The sequence below is a fragment of the Notothenia rossii genome (assembly GCF_949606895.1).
Source record: "Notothenia rossii genome assembly, chromosome: 9".
In the NCBI taxonomy this organism is placed as follows: Eukaryota; Metazoa; Chordata; class Actinopteri; order Perciformes; family Nototheniidae; genus Notothenia; species Notothenia rossii.
Window position 1 is genome coordinate 57,625,247 of NC_136907.1, and position 20,600 is coordinate 57,645,846.

The 20,600-nt window shown below is 40.5% G+C and overlaps 1 protein-coding gene across 1 annotated transcript in view; it reads left to right on the plus strand.

Moving 5' to 3' along the window:
• LOC307019916 (catenin delta-2-like) overlaps nt 1–20,600 on the plus strand; it is a 195,494-nt gene that overhangs the window by 126,395 nt on the left and 48,499 nt on the right. Inside the window, exons 9-10 of the mRNA XM_079651016.1 lie at nt 6,318–6,856; nt 9,640–9,696. Coding sequence (XP_079507142.1) covers nt 6,318–6,856; nt 9,640–9,696 — 596 coding nt within the window. The remainder of the gene's footprint in view (nt 1–6,317; nt 6,857–9,639; nt 9,697–20,600) is intronic.

Below are 20,600 nucleotides of genomic sequence, written 5' to 3' on the forward strand. Positions count from 1 at the left end.
GTTTCCACCTGTGTCCACTTACCTCTAGTGTCCTGTCTCCCTTTGTTTGTTGCCAGATTGTCTTGTGTCTTTTGCCAAACTCTCCAGCGTTATCCAAATTCTTCTAGTTATCGTTACGGTCATTGTTCACATATATAGTTATAGTCAGGTAAGATCAGGTAATAGTATTTTTCTAGGTATTTTGTAAGGTAAGCGTTAGTGTAGATTTATCTTTGCATGTATTTTTCTGGATCTGTCCATCCTGTGCTTTTGGTATTCATTATATTTTTGTACTATACTACTTTTCAAGTAAAGAGTATTTTTGATACTTGAATCCTGTGTCTGCATTCGTGCTTTTGGGTCCACTCCTCCTTGTACATTCGTGACAGTACAATCTTGCCAAATCATTTAACACAGTTGCCGACGGCACAACACAAGGTTAGGTTCCAAAATAATTGAGATTCACTTTTTTGATTAAAGGATTTGAGGTTGTGCTGGCTCACCACACAAACACACACACACACACACACACACACACACACACACACACACACACACATACACACACACACACACGCACACACACACACACACACACACACACACACACACACACACACACACACACACACACACACACACACACACACACACACACACACACACACACAAACACACACACACACACACACACACACACACACACACACCAAAATACACACATGCACACAAGGGTGTAACTTTGGTTTGAGAAGTGGGGGGGACACAAAACAGGGTGTCTCCGCAATGAAACATTGTTCTCGATTTAATTCCATTTCCTGTCTTTCTACACATATATATTAGGGACTATGGTGTTAACTAATCCAAGAAAAATGTGTAGTGTATATAATGAGTGTGCAAACTTATCTATCCATGAACCTGTTTTATTTGTGATGATCTCACATCCTATAGGGGGGTCCGGGGGCATGCACCCCCGGTAAGATTTTTTTCTTTAAATTGAAGTTAAATGCATCAATCTGGTGCACAAATTAAGAGATTTATGGATACAGCTCTCAACACTCATATGAAACAGACTTGTATATATTTCAATACTCCAAAAACCATTAAAATATTCTCACAACCAATAACACATCATTGATATACTCCTCTCTCCTATCTTTATCTTAGCTAGTCTGCATTCTTTCTTTTTATTTATGCATATTTTACTAATCACTCCCCTTTCAAACTGTGTTTTTAATTCTTTAATGACATTGGAATAATTGTTTTACTTATTTTGAACAACTATATTAAATAGATGGACATATTTGTTTAGACCAAACCGTTTGAGACCCACTGAGATAACTTAGACTAAAGTTTACAATATAATCACTCAGCGAGTCCTTTACCTCCCTGAGCTGATGTTACCTCAGCCTCTCAGTCCGACAGGAGAGGACTCTCCCTCTCCTTATTGTTGAAACAGCTTCTAATCTCCGTTAGCTCCGAGCTAGCACCAGATGCTAACAACAACCCCCGTAACTTTTCTGTCTCTCTCTGTCTCTCTCTCTCACACAAAATGCGCTCCTGCCACACACACACAGACGCTCCTCCATGACACTTTTACTTGCGTAAAAAAAAAAAAAAACCACATGAAAAGTGGGGGGGACACAAACTGGATTTTGAAAAGTGGGGGGGACATGTCCCCCTGTCCCCAGTGGAAATTACGCCCATGCGTGCACAGATACACACACAGACTGACCCAGTTCACCCCCCACAGCACAAGCTGGTGGTACTATCATGCCCAAATGGTTTCTGATCCACTTTTAACAAGAAGACAATTCCTTTCTCCGTCTGAATCTGACTAGACTACCACCTGGGCAAACTGGGCCACTGCCCTGAAGCCCCAAACCCTCACTGTGTGCTAATTACTTTTAGGTAATTTGATTTTGTATAAATATATTTCTTGGCACCACTAAAGCAGAAATTAAATGCAAATAATAAGAGGTCAGGGGGCTCACAGTCTATTTCTGCCACTACTCCTATCTACAGTAGAGATGGGTATCGTCTGAAATTTATCGATTCCGATTCCGATTCTGCTTATCGATTCCGATTCCGATTCTGCTTATCGATTCCGGTTCTTATCGAATCCCCGTTTCGATTCCAAAATAATAAAAGAAAGAAGTCAAACGTTTGGATAACACATTTATCTTTATTCTTTTAAGCTTTATTAACTAACATTTTTACAAATAAAAAAAATACATGCTTTATTTAGTGGGAATGCTGTTAACAGCATTCCAACTATCTGTTCTTCTACGCACAAAATTCTTTATTCTTATTATTCCGCCCATTATTTTGCCAGTCTTCTCCTCCCGCATTGAACATCGCAGAAACTCCGTTCAAACATCAAAACGTTCAGCTCGGTCGGGAATCGATGGCTATTACTTTAATCATTCATAACTTTCATAATTCCAGAGATACATCCATAATTCATCCATTTTTAACCATTGAAGTCAATGGAGAAATTCTTCAGACTTCAACAAATCTTTATGCGACTTCAACTGCTAACTGTTCCTTCATACTTTCACTCAGAAACTTCATTCCAACTTTAAAATGTTACAGATCTTTCTGACATTATTTGTGTAACACAACTTTTAAATCTGATTCTTACTTTTAGAGATATTAAACATTGTTCAGACCTTGGTACAGAGGCTTTCTTCAGATTTTAACATTAACTAGAGTGCGTGATGTCACAGCTAGAGTGTAGGAAATCTTGAAATTTGCCTTCATATATTTTTTTTAACTGCCATAATTCCCAAACCCTACATTCCTGAGACATAATTTTTCATGACAAATGTAGGAAAACATCTCATAGCTTGAAAAGCAAAGCAAAGATAATTAAACAAAATGACAAAAACTTTCAACATGTCTCCATTAAAACCCATTGTAATTTCAGGCTGATATTTCCTCACAGCAGCAGCCCACACCTTTAGTTAATCTGCCAAAAAGGCCACATTATTGACCCGAAAGTACACAAAAAGCACACTTCAGATACTCAAGGTCCTTGAGATGCTTCACGCTTTGAAATTTCACCGATATCTGTTACGGTTCTTCAACAAAACGTTCACATGTAACAGGTTTATCTCTCATTCAGAACAATGCAAATGCTCTCCTCTCACTGATTACTGCATCACTGATGACACGTCGTTAGCTCAAATATAAACACCTGTGTCATGGAACACGATGATAACATAACTCCAACTGACATGCTCAGAGCAGCAGACTTCAGATAATTGTTAATGGTCCTGCCCTCAACAGCTCTACGTCAATTATGGGGTGTCAACATATGCCGTTTGATGCGAATATCAAGAGAAAAGATAGAAGAGTGAGAGGGCGATCAAGAGAAGAGAGAGAGGGTGATCAAGAGGAGAGAGAGAGGGAGATCAAGAGAAGAGAGAGAGGGCAATTAAGAGAAGAGAGAGATGGTGATAGAAGAGTGAGAGGGTGATCAAGAGAAGAGAGAGAGGGTGATAGAAGAGTGAGAGGGTGATCAAGAGAAGAGAGAGGGCAATCAAGAGAAGAGTGAGAGGGTGATCAAGAGTAGAGTGAGAGGGAGATCAAGAGAAGAGAGAGGGCAATCAAGAGAAGAGAGAGGGCGATCAAGAGAAGAGAGAGTCAAACTAAAGTGGAGACATGGCAGGAACCCTACAGGGAAGTGTTCTCCTGTGAGAGGGCGATCAAGAGAAGAGAGAGAGGGCGATCAAGAGGAGAGAGAAAGGGAAGATCAAGAGAAGAGAGAGAGGGTGATCAAGAGAATAGTGAGAGGGTGATCAAGAGAAGAGAGAGAGGGCGATCAAGGCAACACAATGCCATGAAACATGGTTTTCTCATAACTTCAGTGAAAATGCTCCAAATGGCCCAAAACTTCACAGGTTTGGTAACAATGCAGCCATCAACGCATCTAAGCGTATTATGGGATGCCATCAAATGCCGTTGGCATGGCGACAGATCATTCACAATCAAGTTAGTTCAAAAGTTTGCAGTTCAAATATTCTGCTGCTTTTCCAAGCCTTTTTACTTTCTTTTCTTCTCTCATCACACACTCAAGCCCCCAGTGTTCATGTATAATTTCAATCTAAATTCTTCACTTTCTTCTACATTTCAGCATAGCAGTTTAGCATCAGATTTTCAGCATAAATCATTTCCACTAGCAATTTCTTCAGGAATTGCATTCTCTAGTTTTAACTGAGCTATGCCTGTGGCAAGCTATTAACTTGCTACAGGCATTGCACTGTGCCTTGTCTTTTTCTTTTTTAGTGTAGTAGAGCCAGACTTTAGAGCGTTTACCGCGATCCATCTTTGGTGTTATGAAGTGACTGGGGTCGTGGACTGTCTACAGGAGGGCGGGGGGAGCCTCGCTGCGGGGAAACTGTGGACCTCTGTCGCCTGTCAGTGCAACTTACATGATGGCGTATAAAAAAAATAAGGCCGGTGCCGCTGACGACCGGCCGTTCTGTGATTCTCCAGAACACACAGATGGCCAGTCCACCGGATCGCCGCGGCTGATTACGTAAACACCAGGCTAATGCTGCATTCACACCAGACGCGATGTGAATATTCGCCTCGCTCCAATCGCTCAAGTTTCACCGCGGCTTGCAGTTTGTTTTATCGCATCAATCAAAACAGACATACCGTTGACGCGCCGCGCCGTTGATGGACAGTTGAGGTTGTTTGCACTTCCATGCAAAATCGTTGTGGTTATTTCTGTCCTTGACTATGGAGGATATAACAACTATTGCTGCTTTCTACCTTCTGTGGAAGTCCTACAAACGTAGCAACAAACGCCGTCGTTTCTGGGTTCTTATTCTCCACCAAGCCAGCTCCTTTTTGTTGCGGTCCCGGTAGATATACGCCATTGTATCGTAAATCTCCGGGAACCCCCTCACAGCCACAACAATCATCACTTCCATCTTTACAACTGATCAACAGCAGGATTTCAGAGGGACGTCAGAGGGAATCCCAACGCTGATTGGCTTTCGAGAGAACGCGTCACGTGAATTTGACGCTCGACGCGGCCCCCTTCAATCGCCTCAGTCGCGTGATTCGCACCGCGTCCACCGCTTCGTGCGCGCCGTCGGAGCGAATTTCGCATTTGTCCGCATCTCTGCATTGACTTTACATGTAATCGCGCCGCCCCAAAAAATCGCATCTCGTCCGGTGTGAACGCAGCATTACTGATCTACCGACTCAATTTTTCTCTGGTGTCGGAATGTCTCGCGATGTTAGTGAATTCTTAAAAAACAAAACACCATTTCATTTCGGGTTAAAATTAGTTGCAACTGCGTTGCTGAGAATTGTAACGGGTAGTATATTACCCACATTTCATTAGTAATGCGTTACATTACTTCGTTACAGCAAAAAGTAATACATTCCTGTAACTCTGTTACTTTTGTAACGCGTTACACACAACACTCTTCTTTATACATCCATGGGTACAACTTCAGATAAAAATGAACACATAATTAAATATGACCCCCGGTTTGATGATTGACAGGTCACAGAAACAATGGGAGCTATCTAACCTTACCCACAATTTAAAGTAATTCACACAGACTACCTCCTCTTTACTCCTCTCTGTGTGGAGCAGCAAGTTCAGCCGTCAGAACAAAGTGAAAAACAAACAATGGCATCAAATATTATTAAAATGTCGGGTAGTAATAGATTTATTTATTTTCTTCTCAGAGCGTACGGTACGCTCTGAGAAGAACACAACAGAAGTATTCTGGTACGCTGCGTACCAGAATACGTAGTTTATATGTTAGTATTTCAAAAAATCCCCCAGACCCCCTGCTGGGGATGGGTTTTCAGCATGTGTGCCTTTTTGTGTTACAGTTCAGCTTTGATTCCATCATCTCATTAAACCTGTTTTAAAAGCATTCTTTAGTTCTGTGAAGGGATATAAGGGATATATGCACTGTACTTCACTTTAATTAATATTGTATGCTGAAAGGCGTATATATTACAGCGCAATTTTTTCTTGAATAGATTTGAGTGGTTCAAAATTTCGGGTCGCGATTTATTGACAAAGGAAAAAGTGGGTCCCGAGGCCTGACCGGTTGAGAACCACTGGTCTAGAGATCTCCTTAGCAATCGTTGTTAACACAATAGGGCTCAGTGCTCCAATTCCTGGCGACTTCCCTCATCAAGCTAACACTAGCTTATTACAGCTACTGTTAGCAGCTATTAGCAATTAGCAACAACTAAAGCCTTCTGTCCGGAAACTATCAGGAAACCTCATTGATCAAAGAAAGTCAGTGTAGCATCAAAATGTTTTGACAATTTAATCTGTTTTTAAGTTTTATTAGGTATATAATGTTGCTTTAAGTTGTCACTGTAGTTTGACATTTGTGTTTACGTTCGAGTTCTTTTTATTATTTAGATTCCTCACTTTTTTTCTTTTCTGTTATTTTTCATTTGTGTTGTTGCTTTTTCTCATTGTGTCGTTTTGTACTTGCATCCTTGTGGTGGCACTTGTTTTCCGATTTCTTTTTTCCCCCTCACCCCGCCAATCCTCGACTACATCAAACCCAGTGGCAAACCAATTGTACCAAGATGTCCTCAACTATCTGATCTTTCCCTACTCTCCACTTCCTGCTTTAGCCCCGTCTTCCCCTGGTGTCGACCCAATCCCCTTGCAGCGAACAGGAAGCCAGAGCGCCGCGGGAACCTTTCAGAGAGGCAGCTTTGCCGCAGGAGGTGGGGCTGCTGACTATGGAAACCCGTACCGCACTCTGCAGTTCTGCCCATCCACCGAATCGCCTTACAGCAAGTCGGGCCCAGCACTCGCCCCTGAGGCCACCCTAGGCCGGTCTCCATCGGTGGACAGCATCCAGAAGGACCCAAGGTGAGAACAAAAAGACAAATGTCCAATCAGCTCTGACTTGATGATGAAGCCCGTTTGTTCCGCTCCCTTTCCACTTTCACTGAACTTACTGAGGGCCAGATTCACCGGTTTAAACATAATTATATACACATTAAGCTTTATAATTGAAGAGTGTCAAAGTTTAAATTTGTAGCATGGTGACTGCAGTTTGTAACACTTCAACAGATAATTGACTGTCTGAATTTGACGGTCCATTCCGGTAAAAGGCTGGTTGAATCTGGGCTTTAGTATAAGGCACACATCACGCCACATCTTTCACTGTCCTCTCTAGTTTAACTGGTGTCGGGGTTTGTTCACACTGCCGTACAAATTCCTGCGCACACCTTTTGGTCCAATTTAAAAGTTTGGAGTGGAGTGTCTCAGTGCAATCAGTAACGTTCTGTGTATTAGGCAGACACCGTTAATGCGGGAAGTGCATGGAGTCTGCTTTGAGACCAAGAGAACGAAAGTGGGTGTTTGAGAATGAGGGAAAGAAAGAAAGAGAGACAGTGACAGATAGACGAAAAAAGAGCAACAGAGAGATGTATACAGAGCCGCTTTAGTAGATTTTGTATCATTCTTTTGTCCTAGTTATAATCAAGTTTGATAAACTATTCCAATTGTGTCATGGATTTTTCTTTCTTAGTCTTTTTTTTCTGTCCTATGACTGCACAGACATGCTGTCACAGATATAAGCAGCCTAATTAAAGTTGAAGTGTCTCTCTTTGTGATATTTCAGCTCAGGTTTAAGCAGACATTTTTTTTTTTCTAAAATGTCATATTTCAAAGGACGAAGTCACTTTGTGCTGAACGGCTTATTATATGGTCACATTTGGAAGCTTAAAGAAATGTTTCTGTGTCATTAGGATAGGTGACTTTGTTGTAGTTGCCATGGCTCTTTCCTTCACCCATTGTCCAAGTGTTTATTTCTCTGTGCACATTGCACCCACATTGTCTGTTTGTTCAATCTTGAGCTTCAGCATCATTGTTGTGTAGCTTCCAGCATCAACACATCTGCACTGCTACATTCAAAGGACTGATTTATGATGCATGCCATTGTGCTTTACCTCCATAACATGCAGTGCTTCCACTGTAGGAATGAAAATATGCTACTTGTCCATATTATGTTGAAGGGAGGGTCCCTCGAGATTAAAACATATATATATATATATATATTAACTTATATATGAACATTGGGTTTCTGCATTAGTCAAATGTAACAGTTTCAAGAGACCAAAACTAACGATGTTATGTGAGTCCATCTTTCAATATTCTGGCTTTCCTATGTCTTTATCAGACCTTATACCATGTATTCCTACGTAATGTATAATTCAATCATAGCAGTTTTTTGGGGACTATTTTAAGTTAAAAGTTATTGCCCACTTGGTACTCTATTCCAGTCCATCTCAAATGGGCGTACTTATACCCCTTTTTCCCTATCAATATTGTTTTGAGATTGTCCTTGGTGGAAAAAATTGTTTATCATGGCTATATGATTGAAAAAGTTCAACAAAAACATTGCTCTACTTAAAGCAGGAGGGCATTTTACTTCCAGGCCCTAGCTCGGAGCACACCCATGTTCGAACTGGGCTTTCATTTGTCTCTCAACTACACACTTGTAAAGTTTTTTTGACACCAAGTTAGTGCACTGGCATTAAGTGCCAGCCAATGGTCCCTTCATCCACCATGCTTGGACTACGCCCATTTCAAACTCAAACCATGATAGGGTCCCGGAGACAAATTCTGTCCACAGACAGACAGAGAGAAATATAAACACCTGGCAAACTACTCAAAACCTCCTCTGTACTGTTGTGGTAACAAGCTATATCAGTTTGGATTATAAAATAAATACTTGTCAATTAAATCAATTGTTGGTTTTGGTCTTATTATAGGATTTGTGACAAAAAGAAAAAAGACTACAACCAACCTCTAAACAAACAGATATTTACCAATTGGTCAATGTAGTTCTTAACACTAACACCATATTCATATTAGATTATGCCTGCATGCCTTAGGCATGATCTATGTGTAATTTATGGGTGTGTGATATATCAAAAACAAAAGCAGATTAAGAAAACTGAACTTTTACTGACAATTAACAAATGACCTTAATATGACATTAGTGATCATTTTTTAAATACAAACATGTTCAGGTAACCAACCATTTCATAGATAATTCTCAGTTGATTTTCAAAATATAGCAAATGTAGATATTTTGTATCCTGTCTAAATTTACCCTACAGGCGTAACAGCTTAGCTTGTAATTTACTCACCATTTAGCTTAGTCGTTCAGCCGTGCTTTTCTGAGATAAAGCTAGTCATTTTCAATGACAATTTTTTTTTTTTATAAAATACACTTTAAGGGTTTTGTCATCTATAGTCACCAGCACGGTTGCAAACATGCCAATCTCATAGTAACTTGATGTATTGCTCAAAACAGTATGACATGTCTGAGCGATTAGCATTAATAGCATTAAAGGTATTTTGATAATTGGCTCTAAAATGGTCTGTTTGTATCCTAGGACCCTCTCTTTAACTAACATACCCACCATCTCCTCACCACCCGCTCTAAATGCATGCGCCTCACCGGCCCACCTCCTCCACCATTGCCTGATAACCAAATGTTGAGAGAGAAAGATAGTGTAGTGGCTATATATTGATTTATATTTACTGATCATTACTTTTATGACGGTTATTGAATAATTTCTTGCCAGACAGCCAACATATACCTCTCTTGTTTCTCTCTGCCTGTCCCCCCTCGATAGGTACGACCCAGAATTCCTTGTGTGGAATCAAAATCAAGCCGAGCAAAGAATGACAAAGTAATCCAACTATTTCTTTATACACATACATTCTGTCTATCTATCTATCTAACCTGTCTCATTCACTGACTCTTTCCATCTTCTCTATATGACACCAATGTCAGATGTTAATGACCTCATGACAGTTCCCATATGTATCGTCACCCATTTTACATGGCGTTATAAAGATTCTAAATTGGATTACTGGCAATAAAATTAAAATAAAACGACATCAATATACATAACATTAAATTACATGCTTTAACTGAAAACAATTAGAGACAAGTTGCATTCTTTAAAAAATAAAATCAGTCTTAAGTAACAAAGTAAATAATGACTTATTTGCCATTTAAAGAAATATCGTTTCTGTTTCTTTTTTGTATAAACATTCCTCATTCTGTCCTTTGGCTATCCAACCATCCCTCCATCAATTTTTCTATCTGTTGATTTTCTGGTCATTCATTTGTCTCCATTGTCTGTCTTTCCTGGTGATATCTGAAGGTGCTTTGTGAAGTTAGTCGTGGAGCTTGCCCAGTGTTAATGTTGGCACGGTGTGTTGAGTATTTGGTATAGATGTTCTTATTTGTCTCGAACAAGTACATGTATATTTTCGTAGTTTGTCATTGTTGTTTTGTTGCTACTTCCTGTCTGATTTTAGTGGTAGAGAAATGTATCATGTCATATATATGGACATTTTTGGATATCATTAAATCAAAAACATATACTTGTTTATGCAATTATCACGTTATCTTGTACAATGGGTACTTTCCTTTTTCGGTGCGAAAAGTGGAGGAAACAAACAACTGTGTAAGCGAGGAGAAGGAATTACCACAGCACACACACACTTCTGGCTTTTTCCACACAAAGACAACATAGCATTTGCTACAGCACAGAGAAAATGCTACTGTTTAAATTGGAGAAACATTGAATGAATACATTCTGAGCAAATAAAACTGTAGACATGTGATCCTGTATGGGCGGATGGGTGGGTCTTTTCAAAGAAAGGTTGAATACGTCTTTTGAATCAAATATAATTTTTGCTTAAATTGCCCAGCATAACCATCCTGTATTTCACTCTTACATCCAAGTATGTCAAGGTTTTTTGCATCTTTTTTTTCAATTATCTCTGTGCTTTTCTAATCCAGCAAAAGGTGACCTAACCCTGAACTGTCTCAGATGGATTAAAATGTAATGGATGGACTCAATGTAGAGATATAAATCAGCATGGGCACATAGATGAAAGCTGTGTGGTCATTTTTACTGTCTGCAGCTGGCCCCCTAATGATCCCTTTATCCTGAAAAAGATAACATAATGTAGTAAAAAAAACATAATATAGCTGATTTGTCAAGCCACATAGTCTGGCAAATCAAGGCGCGTTACTGTGGACACAGGCACTTATGCACTCCAACACATTTTCTCCTTCAGGCTGCCAATCATTTTTGGAAATGTTCCTCGCTAGCCCAAACTAGGATTTGTGCTAGACTGGATCCGACACGATCATAAAATACCTCATTTTATTTCATGCTCATAAGCACAGCGAGAACCTCTGATCCATACTCAGTCACAGGGTTGAGATGGACTCCGTGTGCTGTGCTTCTCAGCTCCGCGTGACATCTCCCGACCTTTCGTTCATCTCTACCAGCCTCAGTGGGCCAGTCAGTCAGCCATGCCATAACACACACACACACACACACACACACACACACACACACACACACACACACACACACACACACACACACACACACACACACGCACACACGCACACACACACACACACACACACGCACACACGCACACACGCACACACACACACACACACACACACGCACACGCACACGCACACGCACACACACACATTTTATAGGGTAAAAGTAAAATGTTGTAAAAAACTCTTAATATGCATGTGTGCCGACCTTTGTTCTGTTCAATTCAGCTACCTTGAGGCCGTCTTAAGTATTTCAAGTCTACAAAAGGAACCAAGCTAAGAGTCGCTCTGAAAATGTAGTGTAAATATTGAATATATAATATCAACTAATAATGTTCAACACTTCTCCCTTGAGATCAAACTGTAAAACTTCTAAACTGTAGATAAAGCAAAACTCTAACACAACTTTTTGAACATGCTTGATATAGAATAATACATTATTGCAACTTAAAAATGGCAAAAACCCTATTGAGATTAAGTATTTGCATCTAAGAAAAAGACAAACTTGAAGTATAAAATCATAATTAATAGTAAGGGCTTTATTATGCTTTTTTGGGTTTTCCTTTTTCTACTGTGTGTTATAGGTGTTATTTTACATAAATGGTCAGAGGCTAAAATCCCATTAGGCGCGTTCACACCGGAGTACTTTTCCCGTTTGGTTCCGTTAGTACCTCTTATTTTGCGTTCAAACCAAAAAGAGTACTTAGTGCCGGGAACTTTTACCCCCATTTTTAGTGCCTGCTAGAGAGGTGGTACTTTCCTGGGGAGGAAAAAGTACCAATTTCTATTGGCTGGGCGGTTTGCAAACCACGTCCTGTAAAACTCTGAAAAGTTTTGTGAAGCCGCCATTGTATTTGCTGGCATTTGCATTTGCTGGCATTTGCATTATTAGCATTAGCCCCGCTTACCAACGGAGAGAGAATAACTTATGGCAACACAAACAAAAACATGGGAGGGGTGGAGATGAGGAGGTGTCGGCGTTCTGGCAATTTACTCGGAAGGCTTCAGTAGAAGCTGCTGGGAGTCCCAGCAGCTTCTACTGAAGCCAGTCCCCAACTCTGGGGACTTCCGGCCGGGGACTTCCGGCGGCAGTATACGCTGTGAAGTTGTTTGCAGCCTGCCAGTAAACCCGGAGCAGAAGAAGACGGAGTGACGTCAGCGGCTCATTTGCGGAGACTGGGCAGACTGGGCTCTGGTTTCAGACAGAGGGTGAAAAGAGGTGCTGCAGCACAGGCAGTATGAGAAACATAAAGCATGTAAACAGCAGATGCAAAAAAAAAAGAACCTAAAAAAGAACATAATATGTCCTCTTTAATCACCACATACAATACATAGCTATATATCACATTATAAAACGGACAAGTCAAATAGAGCAATCTGATTGGTTCTTAGCCGTGATATACTGAGCGTATACCACGGGTAGAATTGTAAGTTACTTTTCACAACAAGTCAGTATCCCTCCGCCTCTGAGAAAAACAGTATACCGTTGGGCTTTTGCAGTTTGCTTTTCATACTGGAACAAGAAAGCAGCGGAGAAGTAACGGGGCAGAAGCCCTCCTTTTTTACGCAGCGGTCTGGACATAGACATCAAACGGCAAAACATATTCAGTGTGCAGTTCCTTTGGTATTAGGGCAGGGATATCTAGATACTTTTGAAGGTTTAACATAATGAATTGTGCTACTTTTAAAGCAAGCAACGATGTTTTCAAATCTGTAATCAAAGAGGTCCGCAAAAACGCTATCGACCAATCAGATTGCTTGATTTGACTTGTCAGTTTTATAAATATATTTAAATTTCTTCCGTTACGAAACAAACTTACAAAGCATAAAATGGAAACATTTAAGATTAATTTCGACCTCCGGGGGGGTCTTACTATAGTATGGATGAGTGGATTGAGCAGTGCCTATCTCCAGAAAAAAAAGCACCTAAACTACGACATGCAGAGCTACGTGAAGAGCAGGTAAACCAACTGGAAAAGTACCACCATTCAAAAGCTTTCTGATGCGGGTCTTGAAACAAAGCAGAGAAATTATGACCGTTAGTGGCCACAGGTGCGAAAGCTCTCTCCAGAGCTACTGGAAGCCTAATCTCGGGGACCGGAGAAAGTGGAGCAATATTCTCGCCACACCAAGCAACAGCCTCGAACAACCTCAACATATACAAGTGACCACGTAAGCCATGTTGCTGATGCTGGACAGTTTTTCAGTGGATGCACAATAAACAGCAACATACACATTAATGTAAATAAACAGCCAAATAATGGATCAACGCTCTCTGTCTAATATGTTCGCTTGCTGTTAGTGTTGTTGCATAGCAACCACCTTGCACTATGTTTTGTGCAGAAGGCAACGGAGGAACTATTTCATTTTGAACATCATTATTTACAAATAAAAACTATTTAAATTAGAGTGTGTATTTTTCTTTCATATTGCCACACTTGGTAACCGTTTTATAAAAGCAATAGCTCATTTCAGGCCGTGATATATGCTCATTATATCACAGCTAAGGGGGTTGTCGACCCTCCGCTTCGCGTCGGGCCGAACCACGCCCCTTAGCTGTGATATAATGAGCATATACCACGGCCTGTCGTGAGCTATTGCTTAAGTAGAGCATACAGACCAGCGACGTGCTGTCAGGGGAGGCAGGGGAGGCAGAGCCTCCCCTGTCATACTCCAATGTAACGGAAAAACAACTAAAGAAAAACGAAATAGTAATAATAATAATCAAATGTCTCCACTGATCTGTGTTGTAAATGTGCTTTATGTATGATTCCAATCGCTTTTTAAAGTCAAAATCAGCAAATTTGCCGAGCTCCACTACAACTACGGGTAGCGATGAGAAGTGAGGCAGGGACGAGCTCTGCTTCTCGTAAGCCCACAGTAATTTGCTGGAGCGCGGGCAATAATTTAACGCGGGCACTTAATTTGTGAGCGCGCTCAAGCCCAGTTACTGTGGGGTGAGGTGAGGCACAGATGAGCTCTGCCTCACCTCAGAATGCGTCCGCCCACAGAAACTGGCTGGAGCGCGGGCACTAAGCGCATGCCTGTTACCATCTCACTGTATGTCACCAATGTAATGTTTGTAGATCCCTTTATTACATTTATCCTCGCCATCCATAGTCTCTAAATAACTTATTTCACATATATGATATTTAGGCTCGCTGGTCTCATCATACAACGGCAATGAAAAAAGCACCAGGGGAGGCAGCCATAACCTCTGCCGCACTGAAGGGGGCGCACATGAGCCCACAGGTTCTTGTTGCTACTGTTATTCTACGCAGAGACGGTAGACACAAACAACAAGCTAGACTTTTCAAATTACAGGAAGATAAGGAGGACTTTTACAAAAAAGTAATAGAGATTGTTGTCCAGAGGGATAGCATGGACTTCATCTTCAAGTCAAGGTAAGACCACAATTGTAATGAAAATGGGATCTTACTAAGAAAGAACAATCCAATATTTAGATGTTGGGTATCCTCTTGTTGAACGGTCTGTTTAAAATGAATTGAAGCATCAGACTAAAAAAGCTTTTGAAAATAGCCGAATATTTCGATTAAGGTCAAAATATAATATTTGTAAATCTGACTCTGAAAGAGTCAGTGCCTCACCAGCCATGAACCTCACCGCACGTCACTGATACAGACTTATATTATACAGAAAACTTTATTTACAAGCTGCTGTAAGTAAAGAACAGATGACACAGAGGCCGTTTCTCAATGTCGAGTATGCTTGCTTGGTAGCACATGTCATGAGTAACTTGCTTCAGAAGCTAGGCAAGAATCCTTCCTGGCATTCGGAAAACAAAGAGTGGAACAGGCTAGCAAGTGTGCAGGTCTGCTTCATATGAGAGGCCCCGCCTTACATTTTCCGCCACAGATTTGGGGAAATTGGTCCATGCGCAAAGCATTGTGGGGATTTTATGGACGCGAAGTCTACCCATGTGCAGCCTCGAAATTACCGCCAAACCAAGGACGCGGCCTCTGTGGAATTCCAAGTATGCTGGAGATTGGAACCGTCCTTCGGCGGTACTCGATGACGTAGCATCTTTGGAAGCCAGTTTCCTCGAGATTGAGAAACGGCCAGAGTGAGTGAGGGAGAGATAAATCATGCAATCAATTACATAGACCGTTGAGTTTGAACAGCGTTGTCCATCGTTAATCAGCTCCTGTGGTAATTACTGTATCCATCAGCTGGACTTGTGAAAGATCTGCAGTGCTGCTGGTGTGAGATCAGTTTGCTTTGTGATACTAACAAATACAACACTCGTTAGGGTCTTTTGTATTGTATTCCTGTGAAGCTGAACATTGAGCGGCCCGACCAAGCGAGGAGGCAAAGGCAAAACGTCCCAAATACAACCCGGTGTGGGCATTTATTAAAATCATAGACACATAGTTCACAGCCTCAATCCTGCTGTTCTCCCTGAACACATCCTGCAGCCATAAGGATCTCACACACCACCCAACAAAACAGGAAACACAGAGCCTAAATACCCACACTAATTAACCCAACAAGACACAGGTGAGGGGGGAGGAGACAACACAGGGCACCAGGTGCACACAATCAACAGCATCAGACATGGGGAAAGGGAACACTTTTCAAAATAAAACACATGTGCAATATACAAAGCCCGAAGCCGTCAGTCAACAGTGACGAAGCCACCTTCGTTACAATTCCATTTGAATTTACCTTGAATTGACTGTAATGTTTCGTTGTTAATCAGCCCCCTAATGTGGTTGGATCTCCCGCTGAAAGCTTAATGCAGTGAGTCAGCACCGTTGTTAATTTATTTCCCTTTATTCCTGCCTCCTTTCTTCTTCTCCTGTCAGTCTACTCTGCAGGTTTACCCTACCTGTCTGTCTCTGCGAATGAGTCATCAGACGCATCTCCATTCCCCCCCAAGAGTCCACAGCGGTGCAAAAGTACACACACAAACCAAACAATATATCCGACACAAAACAGACAGTTACAGTAGATCTCTGGTTTCAAATTGCTCTATTCCACAAAAACCCTGACTCATAGGAAATCCTTTCAGCCTGATAAAGCGGTGATCAACAAATTACAGCGCCTCGCCGTGCACGCTTCCTCAATACATAATTCATAAATAGTTTATTTGTGTACAGGGTTTAATTGTTGGTTTGCCTGCATCTGCTATTGTGGTGTAAATGTTTTGATTGTGGGTGACAGGATGATGACACACACACACACACACACACACACACACACACACACACACACACACACACACACACACACACACACACACACACACACACACACACACACACACACACTCCTAGACAAGTGGTGATACGAGATAGCCCACCTGGCTGCCTGGGAACAAAGAGTGGATTGACAGTTTGTCAGTACTTTGTCCCAGTCCACTGAGTCGCCAAATTAAACATTAGGCTCTCTTGGGGGATTTCGAAGACACACAAGCGCAACACACACAGGCATATGGAAACTTACATATACAGGAATGAGTCCTTAAACCCTGAAATGAGTTGGCATTTTTGCACTTCCAATGCCCTCATCTCGTCTGTGGTTAACACAAGCTCAAGAGATGTTCGCATTTTGTGCCGTGACATAAGGTTTGGTTTGTGGACCTACCCCACTGGTTTGAGGTCTTTATGTGTCGTCAATAAGGTGTTTGCTCACAAGTTTAGATTTAAGAGGTTATCAAGGACATATAACAGCATCTCGCCAAATGCCAAACTCAACTACTTTATTTACTTTACGGTTAATCTAAGCAACTGTGGTTTTCTTTTACACTGACGTTAGCAATTTACTTAGACCCTTTGCAATTTATCTGCAAAAATCATAAATGCAAAAATGTGTAAGTAGCATAAGCGTTTGATTGCCACAGAGGTTAATCCAGAAAACCAATGGAGTAATCCTGTTGCATTTTGTCAAGGAAACCAGCGCTTTGTTACATATTGATTTTTTAAGATTGGAGCTATCTGCGGGATATAAAAGGGTTACAGTTTTTCTCAATTGCTAAACCAACTATTTAGAATCAAAATTCATTTCTTCAAAACAAGAACATAGCCATCTAAACAGGAACACACTTGCCATAACTCTGAATATCTTTTGCAAAATGCACTTACATGACCAAAACTGAAAATACTGGTCACAAAAAAGAATAAGTCGATCGAAACAGAACAAATTGTCCTCTAATGAGACAAATGTGTTTTCATAACGGAAAACTGACAAGTTGGGAGAAACAAACTTACATATAGGAAAAACAGTGTGTTACTGTAACTATGTCATTGTTTTTATGTCTCATTTTCAGTAGAGCACCGTAACAGAAACAAAAGATGAATAGCAATACACTGGAAAAAAAATGATGTAAATCAGCAGTAAAGCAGAGAATGAGATCTATATAGCTTTACTGATCTGCTCTTTACCGTCTGTCTGGCCACATAGCCTCATCTACGTCACAGCGTATGTCTTCCCTTGCAAGGCAGCGTGGGAAATATCTCCTTGCGTGTCGACATCCCCCTTGACAAACATCTTACTGAAGTGAGGGAGGTCTTTTATAGGATTCTCACTAATTACAATTACTATAGGAAATTCATTGATGTCAGCTGTGAGCAATTCATTTAGATGGAAGTGAAGTACTCAATTCACCCCAATACAAAAAAAAACATTTCTCAATGTGCAAAAAGGAAAAGACCACAATTACTGACTGTAAAAATGTTGTATCAGCTATAGCTAATCCTCCCCATATGAACATCTCAAAGAGCTATGCAAGTCATATCAACACTATTATAGCTTTACCGGCACCATTTAAAAAAATATTTTAAGTACAGTCATGCAAATTCTATCATGTAAATGTTTTCAATGTAACATCATTACTGTAAGGTATACAGTACATTCCATGGAGTTACCTTTTTCAATGGGGTGATTGACTGATAACAAGTGTTAATATTTTGCACATCAAGTGTCAATTAGTGTAGCTATGGTCTAAGTTTATGAGGAAGTGTTATCCACTGTGAGAAGATTATTTTTGTTTTGTAGACATGAGTTACACAAAAGATTTTTGATCTTTGTGTAGAGAATTGTAACTTCAGTTAGAGAATTGTGTGATCTGTTTTGCAAAACACTGCTTAGCATCTGCATTTTGTGTGATATCAATGATAAATGGTATACTGTTGTAGAGAAATGGTTTTCTGTTTCGATGGCTGTGCTGTGTTTGATGAAAGGAATTTTGATTCTAAATAGTGGGTTTAGCGATTGAGAAAAACTGTAAGGAAGATTGTTCAGTTAAGCAAAAAACGGTCTTGTTTATAGCAATTAGACGAGCCACAAATTAAGTTAAAAAATGAAACTGGGAAACCTTGATGAGCAAGATGGTATTATTTAACATGTCATAACTAGTTTGAAGATTTTGACCAGTAATGTGATCTGCCTTGTTCTTCCTTTTTCATAAAACAAGTGAAACAGTATTTAAAACATTTTACATTTGCAGAAATAATGTCATGAATGACAAGCTTTGCAAAGACCTTAGATATAGGGATCCAATCTAAACACCAACTAGATCAGCGGGGTCATCCAAATATGTTTCATATTGTTTTCTTAACTCCGACACTAAACACGGTGCAAACATTGCCGGAGTGAACACTTTGGCCTGAAGTTCACAGATGGCTCTGTGGTATTTGCTCATCCTGCTGTGATGTTGTCACACAGTGTTTGGGACTGGGAGCAGCATATCCTCCTCTGTTCGTTTTGCCCTGGAACTAGACAAACACACACACACACACACACACACACACACACACACACACACACACACACACACACACACACACACACACACACACACACACACACACACACACACACACACACACACACACACACACACACACACAGACACACACACTGAGAGTGAGATGCTGAGTGAAAAGTAGATCAGCTCCAGGCTAGTGTTAGTGAATGAATGAACCGTTATAGTACAGCTTTCTGGGGCAGAACGCACACAGTAGAGAAGACAGGCCGTCTCTGCAATTCCAAGTTCCAATGCGCCTTTAGGACAATTATTCTATAGTTCTAGTCTGCTTTAAAATGTTGTTTAATATTATCCCATAACATACTGTAAAATGTCAATAAAAACTGACGCGGATTCCCTTTTAGTCGCCACATGTGGGTACTTTATCGACTAATGAAATGGAGTTCGTATTAGTTAGCGGATAACTTTTGTCAATAGCTAGCCTCACATAGAATAGATAAGTTAGATTCTCCACATTTCATTAATTATATGGAAACCATAAACAACCAAGGACCAACGCAGAATTTATTCAAATGTACTTGTATGGTTTTGACCCCCTACCTCTGAAGCGGCCATAAAACCTTAATATTTTTCCATTCTTTAATTAATTATATTTCTGAAGTGCGTACTGTAAGGCTCAGACGATCCATAAAATTTGAAAGAAGTGTCATGAAAAATAAGCTAATTTGTTAATAGTGTCTTGTTAAATATTTTGCTCACTGTGTGGCACTTTAACTGACATAACAATGTTTTCACCGCACCATATTGTTGGGTCTGCTTGTTTTCATTACCTTGCTGGCTACAAAATGATAATGTTCCTTCTTTCTTTAGGTCAGTTCTTAAACCTTTTTCCTTTTTGTTATGTCAAAAAGGTTTGTTGATGGACATGTTTCTTTTAAGAGGATAAAGAAAAGTGTGTCCGTATGCTGGATGTCATTGTACCAGCATTGTTAACCATTTCAGACGAGTATCAAATTGATGATTCGGAAATAATACGGTATTGCATAGTCTAATTATATTTGTTTGAATAAACAACTTGATCTTATTTTCCATCTTTTGAGCAAAAGGAGTTAACGGCCAGTCCCTTAGAGAGCGCTGTCTCAACTATACACCGGTTGTTTCAGTGATTGAGGCAAATAAATCCTGAGCTATTAAATTCAGTTTTACGGTATTGCACAACATGTCAACTGTATTTTCAGCATGTTGGAGTTCATCCAATCTCTGTTGAATGTGTACATTGTGTGTGTGTGCCCTGAAAAGCATCACACCCTTAGGCCTCGGGTTGAGTTTGATCCACTGTGATGTGCCACTACTGTATCTCTCCGGGGCCGCAACTATTCTAAGCCCTGGCTCTGTTTTTTGTGTATGTTTTTGTGTGTGTGTGTGTTTCTGCTCTTTTTCTTTATGTTTATTTTTTTATGTCTTATAGTCACTGCTCCTGTCGTCTG